The sequence below is a fragment of the Amphiura filiformis genome, chromosome 8 (genome assembly GCF_039555335.1).
Source record: "Amphiura filiformis chromosome 8, Afil_fr2py, whole genome shotgun sequence".
NCBI classification, from domain to species: Eukaryota; Metazoa; Echinodermata; class Ophiuroidea; order Amphilepidida; family Amphiuridae; genus Amphiura; species Amphiura filiformis.
In genome coordinates, this window is record NC_092635.1 from 34,177,371 (window position 1) to 34,194,103 (window position 16,733).

At 36.5% G+C, this 16,733-nt stretch overlaps 1 protein-coding gene across 1 annotated transcript in view; it reads right to left on the reverse strand.

Moving 5' to 3' along the window:
* Nucleotides 1-1,598: 1,598 nt before the first annotated feature.
* Nucleotides 1,599-16,733, reverse strand: part of LOC140159495 (uncharacterized) — a 78,291-nt gene continuing 63,156 nt past the window's right edge. The window contains exons 23-33 of the mRNA XM_072182984.1: nt 16,157-16,288; nt 15,557-15,730; nt 14,731-14,829; nt 14,057-14,191; nt 13,165-13,328; nt 11,825-11,912; nt 10,675-10,813; nt 8,939-9,099; nt 7,677-7,879; nt 6,888-6,966; nt 1,599-5,289 (exon numbers count right to left, since the gene is read on the reverse strand). Of these exons, the coding sequence (XP_072039085.1) occupies nt 5,236-5,289; nt 6,888-6,966; nt 7,677-7,879; nt 8,939-9,099; nt 10,675-10,813; nt 11,825-11,912; nt 13,165-13,328; nt 14,057-14,191; nt 14,731-14,829; nt 15,557-15,730; nt 16,157-16,288 (1,428 nt within the window). The 3' untranslated portion in view covers nt 1,599-5,235. The remainder of the gene's footprint in view (nt 5,290-6,887; nt 6,967-7,676; nt 7,880-8,938; nt 9,100-10,674; nt 10,814-11,824; nt 11,913-13,164; nt 13,329-14,056; nt 14,192-14,730; nt 14,830-15,556; nt 15,731-16,156; nt 16,289-16,733) is intronic.

Below are 16,733 nucleotides of genomic sequence, written 5' to 3' on the forward strand. Positions count from 1 at the left end.
CATTCGATCAAATGTTGTCATCAACCTATTTGATCGTAGTGCAGGGTTATGTGTGTGAGACGAACTGTCACGGTAGATTGCAATCATGCTTTTGTTGAATGCATTCGAGTAGTCCGCCATATTTACGGGATGATACGTCACATGCAAGGCCTCTATACAATAATTGAATAAGTGATATTTATGGGTTATTACCAACATAAAAGCTTAAACACCAACCAATTCATTCACCATTCTGCATTCTTTGAATACGTATAACAAAACAGGTTTGGTCAATGACTTGTGTGTAAATCAAAGATACTACACCTAAAGATTATAATGAAAGACAGAGATAAAAAAGACTAAATCGCGTCTGATGTCATCTGTCAATCTCGAGCACGGTTTGTTTTCAAGTGTCGTGATGATATGAGTTGCTGAATGCGGCGGTAAAAGCGGGCGCCTTATTGTTAGTTTTGCACCTTCAAACATACAAACCATCTCAGAAGTTATGTCTATTATAGTAGGAAACTTTCTTGCCTAGAGTTGCCTAGAGGCATGTCAATAATCAATGCCTAGAAAAGTTGCTTTTTGCCTTGTAAAAGTATGTAATATTTCACCATTTTCTGCTATTCGGTATCAGATAATAATAGACCTTCCATTTACGCGCTTTATCCAATCAAGGATTGTAGAGAATTTGATTGACAGATGATATCAGACGTGATTTAGTCTTTATCTCTGTCTTTCATTATGGTAAATGCACCATCTTGCATTTTGGTTAGTCACTCAATGGAGGGCAGATAATGCAACTCCGGCATTTATTGGTGAGATAATTTACATCTGTAAGCTTGAGCGTTACCAAGGTTTGAAGGGTTTAGCACATGTTTTGGCACAACGTATTACACACAGAACATTTGAATTGAAGTTTGCCAGATGCATAGCAAAATAATCCAGAGGTACATTAATTTGCCTCCATGAACGACATTCCAACATGGCGTAGTCGGTACTCTTTGACTCTACCTCAGTGGTGTACATCCACATGGCAATAGAAAGTTGTATTAGGGTGGCAATTTATGTACCACAATTAATTACCTGTTATAGGTAGTCCCAAACCAATTAGGACTACTTACATCATACTGTTCACATGCTTCACCTCCAAATGAGTAGAAGCTATCCAAACTGAGCAGACTTTGGGCAGAAAAATATATACAAATCAGAAAAACAATAAGTGATGCAGTGTAAGTTGTTTGCAATTTGAAACATTACTATACTTTGGTTTACCTCAATTACAGTAGTGACGTCAAAACTTTGCTGCAAACTGCCCTTGTATGTGTGTGTATCCTCTGCGCAATTATCTTTATATGCACGATTCGATACTGACCAGTGAAAATGCACCTACGTCACTACCAAACTTGAGGTTAATCAAATTTGGAGAACCTGTTGACAACTTGTGTTTTTTAACACTCATATATCCTTGTTCATTATTGAAAGTATTTCTCATTAAGAAATAAAGGGTAATGCATGATCCTTTACACGAAAATAATGTGTCTGAGGCAGTAAAAACGTAAATAATGGGTGAGGCGCGGCCGAACCCATTATTTAAACGTTTTACTGCCGAGGACACATTATTTGCGTAAAGGATAATGCTGCACCCTTTATTTCTATTCTGTTACCACAAAATAGTGTGATTTAAAGAGAAAATATCAAATTTTTTGCCCAAATATTTCAAGTTGTTTACCTCAAGGTGGATCGCATACGAGTAGCCAAAGCGTATGCACATTCCAATAACACAACCTAATATTCAATTCCCCCTATAAGCAGGTATGCACATACAATAACACACCCCTGACATTCCATTCTCCCCTACATAAGCAGGTGTGCTGTGCGCTCTGCTGTGCGCTGTGATGATAGAAAAACATAAAGTTCGTTGCCCTTGACACTTTATCGCTAATTAATGGTCTGTCACGTGACGCGTTTCAACAAATCACAGTACGCGATTTTGAATAATGGGTCGTGGGGGTAATAGAATTTATAATATAATACCCTGAAAATTGCTACAAATAAGACGCTTGCAACTATACCATTTTTCACCCTGACGTGGCAGTGATGTCAGTGCGCATGTCATTAGGCGCAGCTTCAAGTGGCTAGTGGACGCCCAAAGTGTTGGCGTGCACACGCACGCACACGCTTAAACACGCCGCATAGATGTGCGTGAGAAACAGCTGCCTCAACATGTTTATGCCACTGTCACATCAGGGTAAAAATTATTATATACATGTAAGCAAAATATAAAGACACAAGCATAGTGATTACACATCATGATTTCACAGTATTATAAACTTGATAACAAAATACATACACATACCTGCATACATATGATAGCTATATATCACTTTCCACACACTGATACTGGTCAAGCAACTACAACTTGCGCCACTTATAATCAACATAAGATTACTTATTAGAGGGACATACATCAATTTAATTTTGACACCCAAAACTTAACACTAACTTATCAATATTTGTTGGTCTCATAATTTACAGAGCTATAAATATGCACAATTGCCTCACATACAGAGCTAGAAGTTTAATACCATGTTCAACAATGTTACTTGAAAGATTGACATGTAAATTTTTCACCAAAATTAAAACTTTCAATTGAGTAATCATTTGAGTGATGCTGTTTCACATGGTATTAAACTTAGCTCTGTATGTGAAAATATTGTGTTGCGTCAAATAAATCAGTATGTGATGCGACCAACATACATACAAAGAAGTCCGTCTGCAAGCATATATGCTTCTAAACAAGGTTTTTTTGACAAAAGGCAGACACTCTACACAAAAACATCGCAATAGATTGGTCTTTCAATAATGTGTTTGTACAGCTGTATCAGTAATATAGTTGCTCTAACTTCAAATAATGATGGTGTCTGCCTGTCGTCTCTTTCGTCAAACAAAAACCCATTTAGAGGCATATATGCTTGCAGACGGAATTCAATGGTATGCCAGTTGTGATAAAAAACCCTGAGAATAGATTTTGTAGTATAATTTATTAAGTATTTTTCTCAAAACATGCCCTCTGCAAGTCCATCAACATGAGTTTGCTAGCTTGTGATTCGTTACTTGGAAGTTGCATGCCATTTATTTCCCTATCTCTTTGGTTATAAGCACAATGCATGCTGTATACAAATGCACATTAAATATTTGCTTTTTTATAATATAGCTAAAATAATAGTTTCTTGATCCTGAGAGCTCAATCGGCATGCAATGACAATTGCGTCAAGCATACAACGCCTACCACACACGCTTTGGGTATCGCTGCATTTCCTGTGCGTGCACAATCAATCGCTCTTTTGTGTCATTCCACTAAACTTGCGACATTACGCAGTACACGCAGTACGTTCATACTTCCAGGATCAAGAAATTAATATTTTCGGTATAGCCATAGTAACGTTAAGTAAGTTATCAGCCCTATAAGAGCATATACTTAACTTAGCATTCTGGTGTCTCACTCTGCAGGCTACATAGCTACAAGCCAGTCTTGCAATTGTACCAAACTGGCTGCAAAGTTACAGCCATTGGTTCCTCGGCTTCTGTTGTTCAAGTACACCCATGTTCAAAAGTACCTATTAAACATGCATTCATACACTCTTAGATAGCAAGAACCAATTAGAGCAAAACGGGCATGCATTCCGCATTATATGTGCAGTGCTTTCAGACACATTCATTTTTTTTTTTGCGGGTTGATGCATTAATAATTTGCTCACATTTGCCAACACTTTATTCTCATGTATGAAATAAATTTATGCGTATCACTAGTTGCTTGAGAAATATACAAAATAATGCATTTGTACTGAGATGCTGATGCATGCATCTAATTCACTCCTCCCTGTTGGGGTCATGCATTGGATGCATCAGCATCTCAGTATGTGTGCATTATTTTGGCCAAATTTCACTCCCAACATGTGGTCACATTTATTAAACTATAATCTGTAAGCAATCACTGAGCATGTACAATATCTATACCATTTTTGCCCTGACGTCAGTGCTCTTTTCATTGGGTGCAGCCTCAAATCGCTAGCATTCGTTCAAAGTGCTGGTGCACACACGCATGCGTTTAAAGACGCCGCATAGATGCACAACGAAACAGCTGCTCACAACGCGTTGACGTCACTGCCACATCAGGGTGAAAAATGGTATAATTGTGACATACTTTGAACTTCAAGCTAGACATACTACAGAACAAGCAATACAATATAATGCAAATCATAGAACTGGACTGGAGGAGGTGGACTAAACTACAAGCTGTGACAAATCCCAACATTTGATTATCACATCGGGGCACCAAAACGTCCCTCAAAAATCAAGTTTGCCAAGTGCAGGCAAAATTACCCAGCTATAATTATCCTTGCAAAGATAAACATGCAAACATTGTGGAATCTGTCTAGACTGAATCCATCATCTGCACATGCTATTTGTGTTATGGCTGTTAGTGATGACTGAAAACATAGCGCACAAAAAGTTCCCAACTTGACAAAATATTCATGTACGAACCACAGTGTGGCTTCTGAGACACCTGTGTCTTTGCATGCCATTGTGACAGTATTGTGTGCCGATGTACTCTTCCCTAGTTCTGGGGGTTAAGTCTGACACAAAATTAACATGTAATTTTCCCAAACTTAACATATAATTTTCTCAGTCTGTTGCCAACACAGAACATTAACGACTGAGGGGCGTCAGTCTAGGAGTCTGCCTTCTCTGGTCAAATTCTAAACAATTACAAACTTCACTGAGTTGCCATTTACACTGGGGTGTAAGGGATGAAATCAAAACTCGACAGGCGGTTGATCGCCGGTTCCATCTGGTTGCTATTGTTCTAAACAATGGCAACCGAGTGGAACCGCCAGTCAACCGCTGGTCGAGTTTTGATTTCATCCCTAAGCGAAGCAGTGACACCTATGCCTAATTAGCACAGAAGCTAGCATAACAATCATAGTGCATCCAGGGGGTTTATCTATTGCTTGCTATTGTAAGCACAATACACTTATTGCAAACAAGCAAATGTAACAGGGGGTTCATCTATTGCTTGCTATTGTAAGCACAATACACTTATTGCAAACAAGCAAATGTAACAGGGGGTTCATCTATTGCTTGCTATTGTAAGCACAATACACTTATTGCAAACAAGCAAATGTAACAGGGGGTTTATCTATTGCTTGCTATTGTAAGCACAATATACTTCTTGCAAACAAGCAAATGTATTTACTCGGCTGCATCTTCATCCACTTCTTCTCCGGCCTTCAGCTTCTGAATTACCTGTAAATAAAAGACGAAAGGTCAAAACAGTTATTAAAAAAACCACCATGTTAACTTGGGCTGGCCAGTGTAAGACAGGTGCTTTAAAAGGGGTGTATAGCTTCAGCAGGACAGTTGTGACCTGCTCCCACGAAATGAGCCTAAATTTTGGAGTTAGGATACCTCTTGGCTGCTGCTGAGTTGATATTCTTTATTTGATGCACACCTGCACAAGTTTATAGTATGTCCTCTGTGGCATGCATTCATCAAGCCAGTATTCATTATATCCTTTGTAGCCTACTATTAGTTGGTACAGGTGCGCAGTAAACAAAGAACATCAATTTAGCAGCCAGGTCTCAAATCAACCAACTTGCGACTTTATGTGTATGTCCATTTCGTGAGAGCAGGTAACATTTATTTTTCTGTTTTCACTTGCACCTAGAACAAGCTGGAAACTTTTTAAAACTTTTACTGCATGTTTCAAAATGGATCAATGTAATTAATGCCCCTGGTCAGACACTTCATAGTTTGGTTACTTGGTTTTATAAGGTGCTTGATTGGTACAGGATGGCATCAAAAGCCAATCACTTGTTGACTGGCAGAACTGACGATTGGCTCTGGTTTCCATTGTTTAGAACAGGGTTAAACCATCGCTTCTACCAGAGTGCCGGTAGTTAGGATTTGAAGATATCCCTAAACACCTTGCTGATTAATGAAAGAAAGTTCACACCCAAATTTGTACTTACTAAATGTTTTGCTTTCACAGTAATACCTTTTGCAAGTCATGTTTTTATGAGCTAATAGAGAGATTGAGATTTATAAACATAGCATCGAACGTATGTGGAATCTATTCCAAATTCTGTCACAGGAGAGTTGTTTTGAATAGATTCCATGAACGTTCGATACATACGTTTGGAAATTGCAATCTCTCTATTCTTTTATACATCTTGCATATAATTGATTTGGCAAGTTAAATACATGTTGTATTTTTGCACTGTACATGATTCATCATTAATATAATCTCTGGATATTTGATAGCATTTGGGTGTGTTATTCAAACTATTTTATTGCACATTACATGGGGGATCAAAGACATGGATGGATATTTTGTGTACACAAGGCTACTCCTCAACAAATTGCCAACTTTGCAAAAACAAAACAAAAACACACTATAAGTAACAAAAAAATTTCATTTACTAAATTCATAGCCCTACATCTTTTATGTCAAATTTTGCTAATTGCTATTTTGAACAGAAGATCTCTAAACTTAATATACTATGATCAGCTCGTTATAGGCGGGAATTATTCGGTTTTTGTTACTGCACGAGTCAATAAAGTCCAAACTTACGCTCGCGTAAATTCATTAAAGCGTGCATCATTCATGCAATATGCAAAGCGCAGTTCGCGTAGGTGCTGCCCCCAGCTGTGTATACGCCTTTCTATATCAATCCACGATGTTATGAGTCCCGCCTATTACGAGCTGATCAGAGTATAGATGCTTTTAATTAAACAGAAACAATATGTGTGGAGTAAAGTTGATACATGTGACACTGAAACATTGGGCATGTCATGCTTTGGTGATATATATAAACCAGTCGATATCAAACAAACATCCATACCTTTTTCAGCCTGGCAATTTCTTTGTTATCAGCATTCTTGGAGGCATCATTAGTAATCAGCTTCACTCTAGATGCATATCTATCATAAAATTACAAACAAAACAATGTGTGAACAACTATAAGCTTTCGCTCAAACACAAGAGCAAAAATATAACTTTCTAAACTATCGTACAGTGTCAGCAAGTTTGCATTCACGTAATTTGTTACTGACAATAATATTTACATAAATCTTTAAAATCTCATCAGGAAAATGGAAGGAAATAGTCAAATATTTGCATAAAACTGCGATGTAATGCGATGCAATACCTGCAGGCTTTGTAAAATTGTATTCCCCGTTTGCCAAACACATTAATATGTACGGACGCACAAAACTTATGTGGGATGCGCATTTCCCGACCAGGTTTTACAGTTGTGCGTCCGATTGGACGCAGCGATTTTGAAGGCTAACAGGAGCCTTGATGATAATATTATCCAGAACAGATGGTATAAATGGACTTTGCATAACTTATTTCTTGGGTACTGTGAAAAATCTATACATTTTGCTTGGGCCTTAGAACATCTGTTCAAAAAGCAAAATATTAAGATTTTTTACAATGCCTTCAAAACATCTAATGCGCAGTCAGTAACCTCAACATATTCTTTGATTTGCTTCCTTTTTTTGTTTGCTTCCAGTTTTTTGCCAGACATTAATTTTAGAATCCCCTTTCCCCTAAAAATTACAATTTTAATTGATGGTACACTGAAGACGCCATTTTGAAAGTAAATTGTTCATAAAACTTGATGACTTACGTTAAAGATATGATGGTTTCTTCAGCATTATAATCAGCTGGTGAGATGTTGACAAACATAAGGGTCTTAGCATTTCCTCCCAATGAATCCTGCATCAGCATGGTTAGTTTGTTGTTACGATATGGGATGAAAGACTGCTCACTGGATAACGCTGAGATGACATCACCCAACGCACTCAGAGATTTGTTTATAGAGTTGGCTTCCTAAAATGACAAAATGAGTTGTTCAAAAAACATTTTATTAAAAAAATTAAAAAAAGGTTATTTGCACTCATGATCTGGGAAGGAGTACTCAAGCTTGGGTAGGGATGTGCCTTTAAGAATCTGAAAGTGAACCCAACATCTATACTAATTTTCAAGAAAATTTGACCCATTTTTGTACCTGAGGCCAAGATTTGTGTACTAATTTCACAAAACTTTTTACAAAATTTCAAAATTTATTTAGAAATTTGGGCTTCAGTTAAGGTTATTAACTATTTTAAACTGTTGCGATTTGGTCGTTCACAGCATCTTGCGAATGGTAGTGAGCTTTGGCAAAAATTGCATTGCTCATTTCATAGCGAACGTGTAGAAGAATTCAAATATCACAGATATATGTGTTGTAAACATGGCTGTAAAACGTACATAACTCATTAACAACAATACATTAAGCAAGTTTTCAAGGTATAGGATTTGTAGAATGAAGTTTTGCAAAACATCAATGTGTTATTTTTCAATAATATATGGATCTTGATAATGAAAATTGGTTTTTTGGTTGCTTCGACCAACAATACCTTGTCTACCCTTAATCACATTTGTGGTACTTTTAAAAAAAAATACAGAAATTTACCTAAAAAGGGACTATTGTTATACTAGACACCCGAAATTGAGACCAATATTATTTTGTGGTATGTGCCGGTATGACCATTTCTACAAAGTAATTCCCGGCCATCTTGCAAATTTCCCGGCCATCTTGCAAATTTCAAATTTTACGGCATAATACAAATTAAGATCCGATTTTTTTTACCGGCATATATAGTGCTGGGACGGGTAGTGGTGGGAAAGTAAAACAGACTTGTTGTGTGGCAGGAGTGGCAACCCCCACAACAAATCCAGGGATGTCTGACCTAAATGCTGAGTAAAACGAGACGGGCACTTTGGTCTGTGAGCATTGCTCAAGCACAACTTTACTACTTATTGATAAAGTTAATAATTCATTTGGGTCTTCAACAATACCAATGACTTCAGTTTAATTGAGGATTTTAAATGGATTTATTAAGTTACCTTTAGTTGTTCAGCTGTAGCACCTGTCTTGGCAGCCCTCTCACTACCCGCCAAATCTACCAGACTTAGTTTGCCTTTCACTACTGTTCCTGTTGACAAGTTAGTGCTCTCAATGATGATACCAATAACTAAATGAGAACGACTACTCTCTGAGTTCATCTCTGTTGGCAGGAAACAAAAGTGTAAATACTTTCAAAATGACTAAGATGTAGTGACAAACCACAGGTAATCAAATACTGTTCATGATGGACAGCAATAACGGGAACATGTGTTTTTCATCATTTGGCTTTTAACGAATAACCAAACACATCTTTATTATCCCAAATCTCTGGTCAATATAGTACTAATGGTGACATAGTACATGTAATAAAATAATAATAAATAAATAAATTTTGGATTTATGTAGAATGACACAGCACCCACATCATTTTCCTTGTTGGAGAATCTATACTTTGATTAACCGGCAAGTGGTGAAAATTCTTAGTTTTTTTGTTACTTCGCTAATCAATAAAATCCCAACTTACGCTCACATAAATTCACAAAAGTGCATGCCAGTTACACTTTATGCATATTGCCCTTAGCTTAGGTGCTGCGTCATTCTATATCAATCTACCATGTCATGAGTCTCATCATTTATAGGTTGAACAAAGTGTAATTGGATGTTTCTTAACTTAAAGCTGCTTGTTGCCAAATAGACTACTTTATGAACAATATTTAGGCCTACAGTGGTTTTCTATTATCTACTTGTGACTACTCATCCACTTTGTGCTAACCTGGACCATCTTGATATTCGTTTTTGCAAACGTTGCTGAACACATGACTTGCTATGATTTCAAGATCTGTGTCTAGTTGGGTAAATTTTTTTGACATGAAGCTCTATGCTTTATATAATCAAAAACACCCATCACAGGTAAGGCCCACAAGGATAGTCCAGATGATGACTTTGGAATATGATTTTATTATCATAACATAGTGAGGAAATGATGAATCACATAAAAATATTGGTTTCCTCTTTCAAAAAGATGTTATGCCTTATATAATGGTCTTACATTGATGCTTGTATGGGAAGAAATGCAGCATGATAATCTTTCATGGGATTGGGTTATATAGAATAGGTTTTAAACATGGGGTAAATTGTATGCCAATTCTTACATTTCTACATAGCTACAGAATATGCTTCACATTTAGGATTATGATTGTGATTTCGAGTTATAATTTAGGGTTAGGGACAATGATAGTTTTATTGTTAGGGTGCAAAGGAAATTCTTTAGTTTTTTTATAGTTTTTGTCAAAGAAGAGAAGAACGGCACTTGTTTACATTTTGAGAGCGGCAGAGCGTAAATATACGGAAGTGGGGTTCTGATTGGCTGAATCAATCGTCTGACAGTCATAGCAACAGACACATGATCTGATTGGCCAATTGGGTGTCAAATAGTTGGTCGGCGCGGCACTCATTAACAGGGCACTCGCGTCAAGCCGAGCAAGGAACTGCTGTTCTTCTCCGAAACACAGTATAAGTATCAATCATTTTACATTGGGCAAAAAGAAGTTTTCATTATCAATTGGCCCAATCAGCAACATTGTTAGAATAATTTCACCACAAAAAAAAATTGGGGTGAATTATTTGCAAAGTTCCATTCTGATTGGTGATTAAAGTGAAGATATCATGTAATTGACCAATCAGAGGCAATGTTAGATCAGCAGGTAGTGCTCAGGGGATTAAATGATATACTTACTTGTTGAGGCAACATGGCGATTGAGAGAGCCAGAATCAAACAAGCCATAGAGTTCTTTAGCGCTGGTTGCCTCTTGTACCACAGAGCCATTGATGAACACCAGACCTTTTTGATCCTTCTTGATGTCTAATTTGGCAGGCTAAAATACAATAACAAAAATAAAGTTATGACACTTGAAAAATTCAATGATGTGCTTGTGTCGCACTGTTTGTGTTCCATTTGCTTGTTAAGGGGCCCACAATGTACTTTATAAACAAAACTGTTTTCAAGTCTTGTTTAGAATCGTGAGTTTGTAAACCATCTGAGAAACGTAATTATAACATTTTGGATTTGTTCAACAAAAATCTTTACTGGAATTACTGTATCTCCGATCGTTAATTTTAGCAAAAGTCTGATCGTAAACCCGGAAGTGAATCGGAAGTCATCGTTCCGAAGTTCATAGTTCGTCATTTCAGCGTGAGTTTTAAGCTTACCTGGTGATTTTAATGGAAATTATCATTCTAAAAATGACCTCTAATAAATGCCCCCGTTTTGGAAAATGCAACGCCCCAGGAGCGACTATTCGAGGATATACGGTATACAAGCATAAAGGAAAATAGGTGTTGTATGACATGTCAAAAGCACAACTTTTACATTCTCCTGCCTGCTATTTCCCCCTCCCCCATTTACAAACATAAGGTTTTACTAATTTATTGCACATCATCATGATCCACTATTGCACACATTGTATAGACTGTACATGTTTTAAAAATATAAATGGAGGAATGAACAAACAAACGAATAAATAAACAAATAAACTATTTGAACAAACAATTTGAAACAAACTATTTGAGCCTGCAACTATAATTTGGTGCACCTCAAGTTTGGTAGTGACGTCAATGCCTTTTCGTGGTTGCGCCGCAAGCGTGCCGATAAACCACCCCTGTATGCGTGCGTATACACTCAGCGTGTTTATCTTTACGCGCACGATTCAATACTGTGGCGAGCAAAATACGCATGTACGTACGTAAGCTTCCAACCAATTGGTGTTTTTTTCATCATAACAATACCAGTTTTGAGAAAGTCAGTGGCTCACTGATAATACTGGCATCAAAATTACATGTTTTGGTCAGTTTTGAAATATGAAGACTCAAGCAGTCCACTTTCTTACCTCTTTGCCATGTGGTGCATACAAATCTATCAACTTCTCGTTGTACAACTCCAGCATGTAGGTGGACACTTTGAAGGAAAACTTGGATCTGAAATATCACCACGAAAATGGTAAACAATAATGTTTAAAAATAAGAATAAATCACCACAAACACAACTAAATAAGGAATGTTGATCAACTTTAAGCTAAGAAATACAATGTAAGCAATAATATACAATTGGTAGCCAGGATTAATATTCTAATTGTAACCAGGATTAATATTCTAATTAAACTGCAATCAACTTTTGATGAAACAACTTAGCCTTTGCAAGCAACATTGATCATAACTTTTTTTTTTTTTTTTGAAGTTAATGATGTCAGAGGAAATTTTATTGTCCACAGCTTGAAACATGAGCCTTCACTCAAAGTGCTATCATACATGTGTGTGTGTTTAAAGACGCCACAATGAGGTGCATGCCAAATAGCTCCCTCGTTTGCACTAGACAAAAAACACTCTAGTATAAAACTTTTAAACATGCATAAGATTTTCTTTTCTCTTTATGTTATTATGATATGTTATCTATTAACCCTAACTGTACCAAACATCAAAAAACCTCAATTCAGAAAGCGTAGGCACAAGCAGGTATCCCACGTGATGCTATTGCATCATCATGCGAACAGTCATATGGCGACGGAAAGCTTGGCCGGGCAAGCTACACCCCCATGGCAAGGTAGGCCTGTGCACAGGCATGGCACCCGAAGGGTCGGGGTTCAAAACCGCACCCGAGAAAAAAAGTTTTCTCTTCTTCTTCTTTCTTTCTTTACTCCTTTCCTTCCCACTCACTAAAAAGCAACTGGGTCGTTAGGGCTAATAACACCTTAATTTTCCTCCTATATGTTTACATTAACCCTAACCGTACCAAACATAAAAAAACCTCAATTCAGAAAGCGTAGGCACAAGCAGGTATCCCATGTGATGCTTTTGCGTCATCATGCGAACAGTCATATGGCAACAGAAAGCTTGGCCGGGCAAGCCACACCCCCATGGCAAGGTAGGCCCGTGCATGGGTGTGGCACCCGAAGGGTCGGGGGCTCAAAACCGCACCCAAGAAAAAAGATTTCTCTTCTTCTTCTTTCTTCCTCCTTCTTTCCTTCCCCCTCACCAAAAAGCAACTGGGGCGTTAGGGTTAAACAATGAAAATGATTCCATTTTTGTCTGTGTATGCTGCACTTGTACACTTGATGTCACATATCAATGTGTGACCCCTGAATGAAATTGAATGTCATGGGTACAAGAGCCATTGTACACATACAATGATTTAATCCCGCCAATTAGCAAAGCCTGTCAGCACGGTACTCACTTGCTTTCCTCCATCACATCAAATATACGATTAAAGGCTCTGGGTGCGATTCCAGGGAATTTCTGCTCCTTGTCACCAATCATTGTGAATGTTTTCCCTGATCCAGTCTGACCATAGGCGAAGATGCAGACGTTGTAGCCGTCCACAGCTGACTGAATCAGATTCTGAAACAAATAGACACCATGTGTTATTATGCAGAGAGATTTTATAAGAAAATGCAGGGAAAACTGCATAAATTTGGGCTATAAAGCCTCAAACAGGCTGAAAATAAATAAATAAAAAATTGAAAATTTGGAGTAGCAATTTAATGCCTAAAATCAGGCAAATGCCTAAAAACTTGCATCCTTGAGTATGAAATGTATATAAACATTTGAACCATTTTTAATAGTAATTGCACTGTCAAGACCAAGTACATAACTTCAAGAATTCCAAAATTATGTGACATGATCTGGTCCATGGGGCCAAAGGCAGGTAATTTGAAACTGAGATAAAGGTAAAAATATGGAGTAAAAAACAATAAAATGCATAGGAAAATAGACATCAAAAAACTTCATAACTTTAGAACCAAGTATGCTAGACGTTTGGTGTTTTCAGTAAATGATAGCCTATTGCATGTACAATGTAATAATTACAGTAACTCAATTGTCAAAAATGCCTCCTTTGGCCCCCATGGACCAGATCGTGTCACATATAGAATTATATCATTCTTTATTAAAAAAGAAAAATGAAATGTAAACTGTTGAACTGGTGACAAAAGTCACAACTGATGCTTAGAAACCAAAGTGTGGATAAAATATTTTGATTACTGAAAAGAAATGCTCCCTTGCCTAATTATTTTCAGTCCTGGTGTAAATCTTAAATCTGCCAGTGCCTATGTTAGCCATATACTTACATTTGTATCTTCAAAGATTTCTTCTTGCGTACTTCCTGCTAAGAAGATATGATCAAACTGGAATTCCTTGTTACCACGATTACTCTCTATCTGAATGGTGTACTCATCTGGGGCTTTGACTACCTCAAAGTTACCCTACAAAACAAAACCAATACCAGATTGTCATATGGTATCCAAAATGTATCTTAAAACATGATGTCAGCCTTAAAAAAGTATGTTTCCTGTAAGAGTGCATGCATTATATTGTTCGGATCAGTTTTACTTATTTCATGTTTTCATTTGTAAAATCCACAAGAAATTATTTGACCTGACAAAACATTTTTTCATTAAATGAAGATAAAATAATGTATCAATTTAAAGGCACAATTTGGTGTAAACATTGCATATATCCATATATATTATTTCACTTTTGTTCTTTAAGAAATCAAAAATCACCAATGATTTCTTTTCATATATGACCTTAAGTTATGCAGTTATTTTTAGGTTGCTGAACAACAATGAAGTTTAAGTCAAATCGTTATACATTATATTACAGATGCTGATAACAAAAACCTGTGGTTTACTTGCATGTTTTGATTAAAACTACTTATATATGAATAGTATGGCATTAATATTTTACACATACCCTTTTATCCTTTACGCAATCATAGTCAAATTTGCATGAGACAACTCACCCTTTCTTTCTCAGAGCCACTTAGTGGTCTACCACGGCAGTACACACGGATCTTGCCTTTCATATCTTCTATCTGGTTGTAGTACTTCTTTCTCAAAACCTTGATAGATGATAAAACAGTTTAGAATAAGAACAAATTCATATTGAGTAAAAGAAAATTTTAACAACTTGTTGAAATAGGAAATTAAACTTGCGATCTCATTGTTTTGGAGATAACATTTTTCCTGGTTTTTGTGGAAAGTTATGAGGCCTTATAGTTTTCAGAGTAAGCATGCACACACTCAGGTAAAGTTATAATTTCAGCACCCTGTTTCACAAAGACTTATGAATCATCTCATGATTGATTTAATAGGGGCTTATGTAAATGGTAAATCAATCGTAATTAAGGCTTTATGAAATTGGCCCTGAATAGGAAAACATAATTCCTTCAACAAAATATTATTGCGTTTTTGAATAATTCTCTAGCTGGTTTGCAAGATTTCTAGGGAAAATGCAAACTCCCAGATAGGTTTCAACTATTGGCAAAGCTATAGCTGTCACCAAGCCTACACTCAACACTCAGTTAGAGGACAAGAATAATCAACTCATGTCAATTCAAAATTACCAAGCTTGCACAGAATGATATCTAATGAAAGAAATTGGTCAAAGATGCTCATGATGGGAACATGAATGTCACAATTTAGATTTCCAAAATCAAATCAAAATAATTTATGGAAAAGTATGCTTTTTTGGCCAAAAAGTGTGATTTGGATTTGGATTGTAGTTCCGTTTTCTATCAGTGCTCATTAAAATAAACAATACAACATAAGGTCACCATAGTTACTCACCCTTTCACTGTTATAATTCTCTGTAAGAGCCTTGTTGTCAGCTGTCAATGTCTTTAGCTCTGATTTCATTTCATCAGCTTTCTCTTTTAATTCCAAGGCTTCCTGGGCTGCCACGCCTAGAGAATTAATCTGAAGTTGAAGCTTTTTGTTCTCATCCTTGGCTGAATCAAGTTCCTACAAAAGCAACATTTTATTTAATTAAAAGTTTCAACTACATATTCACACAATTATTTCCAGCATCTAGTGATTACTGATGATTCACAGGGTCGGTTTCAAAATCCAGTGCATGGATGACAACAATAAATATTCAAGATGGCTCAAATTTTCATGAAGCAAACTGACAACAAACTTTTTTTTGGGATGGGGGGTAACCATAAATCATCTTCTGTCAGAGTCAAGCATCTTACTAATTGCAATAACATTTTACAACGGAGTTAAAAACTATGAATCTCACATGCTATGAACTTTACTGCATGAAAACCACCATAATGTCAAATTGAGTGACATCTTTATGAATATTTTTTTACAATATTATGGGTTAAGCTTTTCAAAATTGACCATAAAACATATATTTCACAAGTAAATTATATTGAAACTCACCTTATTTGTAGTTTTCAATTCTGCTTCCATTTCAGTAGCTTTCTTGTTTTCCCTGTTAAATTTCTTCTGCTCATTCTCATACTTCTTTTCTAAATCTTTCATTTGTTTCTCCATCTTCTTACCAGCTTGTTTCTATCAAATCAAATCAAACCAAATCAAATCAAATCAAATCTAATCAACTTCATTTTCCAAATCACAACAATAAGCAAGATAACATGTAGACTGGAGGAGATAAGAAGGAAGCTTAAAAGAAATCAATTGACCTTGGACAAACCCAAGTCATCCACCAACTTGAAGGCCAAAGGTTTTGTCCGCAACATCGGTGATAACATGTAACCAAAAAGTGAGTTTTTCTTGTTGACATATTTATTTAATCACAATTTAAAAGGAAGGTCCACCAATCCCCATTCCCATAAGACACCTTAGGTTACACAGTCAAATAGACAAAATTGTGACGACATAAGAAAGGTGTATCACATAAATTGATCAACTCTTTCATTCACATTGGTTGAAATATATTGAGAATTGTATATACTGTATCTAATTAGAGGAACAAGTTAGGTAGTGAGGTGGTCGA